The following is a 5,313-nucleotide window of genomic DNA, read 5'->3' as shown; positions in this document are numbered from 1 at the left end:
GGGGAGTAGGGAGGGGGGGGCAAGGGACGGGAGAAGTACTGGTGAAATGACCTCCAGAGCAGTCTAGTCAGATGGGAGCTGGTGGCCTGGGACAGTTGGCAGGTCTGAAAGTTCTTTGGTGACAGTGAGGGTGCTGAGCAGGTTCCTGGGAGCGGGTAGGGGGCCCAGAGATTGGGGCCAGAGGGGCATTTCAAAGTATTAGATGAAGCAATTTTGAATGACTGGGGCCAGGGAATGGCTGAGCTACCCCCAATACTACACTTCTTCATTTGTCTATTTTTTCTTCTATTCTGTATATCTACCCCCCATCCCGTCCCCTGAGTAGCCTTAGTCTTTATACAGCTTTATCTGTGGCATGTCTCAGTTAATATTATTCAGCGGACATTCTTTATTTCTACATTGTATTTGCAACATTTTTAATGGATACAGTATATCAAGTTATCTTTGCACATACTATTTTGTACTCGTTTGGATTTTTTCCTGGGCTAAATTCTCAAATGTGAGCTTACTCATGTGAGTAATCTCAGTTGGTGTGAATGCTTTTTTTGGTGGGGAGGGGTGTCTTGATATGTCATTCGGTGTCTGCTGCAGGGAGAATTGCCGTGCAGGGGGAGGGAGGGCAATAGGGGAGAAAGTAGAACCTTCAATGAGAGTCTGAGTGGAGGCTTTATGTGGATGTGCTAAGGCCACCTTGCGTCCTCCTGGTTCTGTGTGCTGGAGGGGACAGGTAACTGGCTACAGTTTGCTTCTGTAATTGATGCTATCTTTTTGGGGCTCTCATCAAGAAGTTGAAGAAGGGGAGCGGGAGTACACAGGGAGAGCTCAATGGGAGAAAAAGGAGACATGTAAAACTTTCAACAATCTACACTAATAATAGACAAACATGTAAACTGACCGTACCTCCGCAACACCACACAGCCGATCAGGAGCGAGTATGCAAATTAGCCCAACAAAGCTGACAAGCCTGTGGGCAGCATGGCGATGACGCAGGCGTTCCGCACCGCCCCAGCCGCTCCAGGCCTCTGGGCAGCATGGGAAGGCGGAAAGGTGCCTCCGGGCCGGAGCGAAGGCAGTGCCGGCAGCCAGGGGAAGGAAGGCCCATTCTTGCATGAATCTCCGTGCATCGGGCCTCTAGTAAAGAATAAAAAAAAAAAAGAAGTTAAAGTTAAGATGCGTGTCTGAGATGGGAAGGCAACTATGAGAGGGAGTCCATTGTTCTATTCCAGAGCTTTTGGGGGGCAAGAACAGAACCATTTCATCTTTAGAAATTAAAGGATTTAATTATTTTGATTAGAGTTCTCACAGTGTTAGTGTTTTGAATAATTTTAAGAAATTATAATATATTGAGTCAGTGATTTCATGAACAAATACTACCATTAATCACATTTTCTGATATCTTATGATTGTAATCGTTCTTTTTTTTCTTTCTTTCAACAGAAAAAATACAGAAAGGGATTTGTTGATGTCTCAAAAATAAAGTGTGTGGAGGTAGTGAAGAATGATGACGGTGTCATTCCCTGTCAAAATAAATATCCATTTCAGGTGAGCCGGCATGTTCCGTGGCAGCGTAATTCTGGGCTTTTAGTCATACTCTTTGACATTACAGTTTCCTGTCATTGCTTTAGTGGTTGATTTTTTAAAAGTTCAGCTTTATTGAGGTATAATTGACACATCGGAATGGTATATATTTAAGGTGTAAAATCTTGATGCTTTGATATATGTATATACCCTGTGAAATGATCACCACTTCACATACCATTTTCTTTATTTTTTTGTGTGGTGAGAACATGTAAGATCTACCTTCTTAGCAGATTTCAAGTACACAGTACAGTATTGAGAACTGTAGCCACCATTCTGTGCATTAGATCCCCAGGACTCTCACCTTGCGTAACTGAAACACTTGGTACTGTTGGTGGCGACAGTAGCACCATAGAGTCAGACCAGACCTGGGTTCAGCAACCTCTGTACTTGAGTTCTGGCTAAGAAAGAATTCAGAGCCAAGACTCAACCTATAAAGCAAAGCTTATTTAGAAAGTCACAGAAGTAGAAGTGAGTCGTAGAAGAAATGGGCTCAGGAAACAAGTTACAGAGGCAAAAGAAGGGGCCCTTAGAGCTTACGGGAGAAGGAAGGAGAGAGAGAGAGAGAGAGAGAAGAGAGGAGGGGAGGGGAGGGGAGAGAGAGAGAAGTGAGAGAGAAGGGAAACTCAAAATTGGGGTGTGGGCATGCTACCTAGTGAGAGTCATACTGGGTCCTCTTCCTTGAGGATAAAATTATCTGAGGCCTCAGGGGAGGGTTCCATAGAATAGTGGTCGCCAACCGGTGGTCTGTGGACCACTGGTGGTCCCTGAGGTCTGATGGTTGGTGGCCGCTGCCATAGAATATTCATCAGCTCTCCAGGTGTGTCCTTTCAGGGTCGAGGTCTTCCTGATTGGTTGGCACCAGGGTCATTAGTCATTGCAGCTGGATCTGATGTCAGCCGTGGCATCCCTTGTCTGGATTTGCTGCTTTTCTGGGCCTGGACCTGAAATACAACCGAGGCCTAGATGTATCTGATGTGGCTCAGAACCTCATGTCTTAGGGGCTTAGTGCTTAAGGGCTATTCTCTGGCCCCTTATCCATTTCCCTCAGGGCATCTACCACAAGACTAGCAACATGCCAAGGGAGGAAAGGTCAGGGGAAGATCAGAACTGCCTGGCCAGCACTATGGGAGGTCAGGGGGTTAAACAGCATGACCAGGGGTATGCTAGGGGAGGAAAGGTTACCCTTGGGGCTAGGTACTTGTTTTCACAGTTTTGCTTGTTCCTAGGCACCCGGAGCTTTCCACCTGGTGACCTTATATGTACCTGGCCCATTGTCTTTGCTCTTGTCTGTCTAACTGCCTACCCCAGTACCCTTTGACCTACATTGCCCCATTTTCCCATCTCCCAGCCCCTGACTTCCACTGTTCTATTCTCTGCTTCTGTGATTTTGACTCAAATTCCATATATAAGTGGGATCATAGAGTGTTTATCTTTCTGTGTCTGGCTTATCTCAGTTTAGTATACCAATAATGTCCTCCAGGTTCATCCATGTTGTTAGGAATAATAGGATTTCCTTCTTTTCTTAAAGCTGAATAATATTCCATGGTATATAGACACACCACCTTTTCTTTATCCATTCATCTGTCTGGATATTTAGGTGGTATGCATATGTCAGCTATTGCAAACGATGCTACAGTGAACACGGCAGTGCAGACATAGTGTCAAGATCCAGATTTTATTTCCTTCAGATAAATACCCAGAATTAGGCTTGCTGAATCATATGGTAGTTGATTTTTAGTTTCATTTGTACTTTGATAGTAATTGTTTTTTTCATAAACTTTTAAAGTCTTGGTTGAAACATTAAATACATATTTTATTGATTTCAGAGAGGAAGGGAGAGGGAGCGAGAAATAAAAACATCAATGATGAGAGAGAATCATTGATTGGCTGCCTCCTGCATGCCCCACCCTGGGAATCCATCCCAAAACCCAGGTATGTGTCCTGACTGGAATCAAACCGTGACCCCTTGGTTCATAGGTCGATGCTCAACCACTGAGCCATGTCAGCCAGGCTGACATGTTTTTGGTCTGTTAGATTCTACCAATGCCCTGAGTTTCTAAGCCCCAGACCTAACGTGCTATTTATTATTCAGATTGGTCCTAGAGCAATTAGGAGAGGGAGTGGAGACTGAGACGGAGAAAAGTGGGGTGAGGTGTTTTCTGTGAATTTAAGAAGCGGAGAAGGGGCAGGAGCAAGCCCCTGGAACAAAAATGAGATTCAAATGCTGCTTGTGATGCAAAATACATTAGCATTGCATGTCCATTAAAGTGTGCCTTTTAAAAAGGTTATGTTTTTTCATGTTTTCCTTCACAATGATTCTTTTATAGAAGGGAGGTAAATACACTTTTCTCATTTATGACAGGAAACTGAGGTTCAGATGTTAAATGACTCGTCCAGGGTCATTCTGTGAATGAGAAACCTCCCTACAACCCACATGTCCTGTCACTCCCAGGGGATCAGTGTGGCATCCGGAGCATCCTTGTCACTCCCTGCCGGTCATGGTGCACACATGCCCTGGGAGCCAGGCGTGCAGAGTTGGACCCTGGTATTCAGACCTTGAAGCAGGCAGACAGGACCTCTCTCCAGCACCCCCCCCCCTTCTCTGGTCGAGGACATTTTTATGCTTTCCTTTGGGTAGTGAGCATCTCCTCTGCAAGTCGCCTTTTACCCATAGCTATGGTCTCACTATGTGCTAAGGGGAAAAGTTGCAAAAGTGTTTTCAGCCCTGACCGGTTTGGCTCAGTGGATAGAGTGTTGGCCTGCAGACTGAAGGGTCCCAGGTTCAATTCCACCCAAGGGCATATACCTTGATTGCAGGCACATCCCTAGTAGCGGGTGTGCAGGAGGCAGCTGATTGATGTTTCTAACTCTCAGAGTCCAGAGTGCTAACCATTACACTATGGGGCCGTTTCTAACTCTCTATCCCTCTCCCTTCCTCTCTGTAAAAAATCAATAAAATATATATTTTTAAAAAGTGTTTTCAACATAGTAGCACAATGGAGAGCTTGGATGTTTTTAATTGCTACTGTGAATTTATCAGTTTACATTTGAAATAAACGTTTACCAGTTGGGGAGATTAAGATATTCAGGCTTTGAAGCGGCATCTGGCTTATTTCCACTCTGGTGAGAACAACACACTAGGAGGAAGGACTACAATTAATTTTCCCTTTTCCCAGTCCCTCATTTTAGATCCGTCATTTCTTTGCTTGAAGAGGAGGGACAGTGTGGTGCTTAGAGAGGCAACTCTGAGGCCACACCACCTGATTCGCCGCTGATGAGCTCTGTGACCTTGTGCAAGTTTAACTGCTTTTGTGTCTCGTTCCTCTTCTGAAAAATGAGAATAATAATACTAGCATTCACTTCCTAGGGTTGTTGTGAGGGTTAACTAAGGTGATATAGAAATAGTTTAGATACACAGTGAGAGCAAGTTAAGTGTTATTTGTGTTGCTAGAGAAAATGGGTCCTTGCATTGTTTCGAAGAAAGAATTCCAAAGGGCACACGTGTGGGAGAAGTTAAGTTTTATCTGGGTGAGAAGAAATAATATGCCCTCGGGGATGTAGTGGGCAGCAACTGTCCCGAGACCCTTACTAATCCTCCGTGCATTTTCTTGGTTTTGGAAACAAGCAGGCTTTCTTTCAAACTGTCCAATCTTCTCCCTAAATCTTCTCCGGCTTGTGCTGGCCCTCCCCCCTTCAATCCCTTTCCTGGATTTTCCAGCGTTCTTTGCCTTT

At 44.8% G+C, this 5,313-nt stretch overlaps 1 protein-coding gene across 2 annotated transcripts in view; it reads left to right on the top strand.

Moving 5' to 3' along the window:
* TEC (tec protein tyrosine kinase) overlaps positions 1-5,313 on the top strand; it is a 100,030-nt gene that overhangs the window by 60,085 nt on the left and 34,632 nt on the right. For both annotated transcript variants that reach the window (XM_014534361.1, XM_014534358.1), the window contains exon 3: positions 1,438-1,542. In XM_014534361.1, coding sequence (XP_014389847.1) covers positions 1,438-1,542 — 105 coding nt within the window. The remainder of the gene's footprint in view (positions 1-1,437; positions 1,543-5,313) is intronic.

Source organism: Myotis brandtii, unplaced genomic scaffold, assembly GCF_000412655.1.
Source record: "Myotis brandtii unplaced genomic scaffold, ASM41265v1 scaffold10, whole genome shotgun sequence".
In the NCBI taxonomy this organism is placed as follows: domain Eukaryota; kingdom Metazoa; phylum Chordata; class Mammalia; order Chiroptera; family Vespertilionidae; genus Myotis; species Myotis brandtii.
The sequence above is the reverse complement of the archived record's forward strand: the minus strand, read 5'-3'. Positions and strand labels throughout refer to the sequence as shown.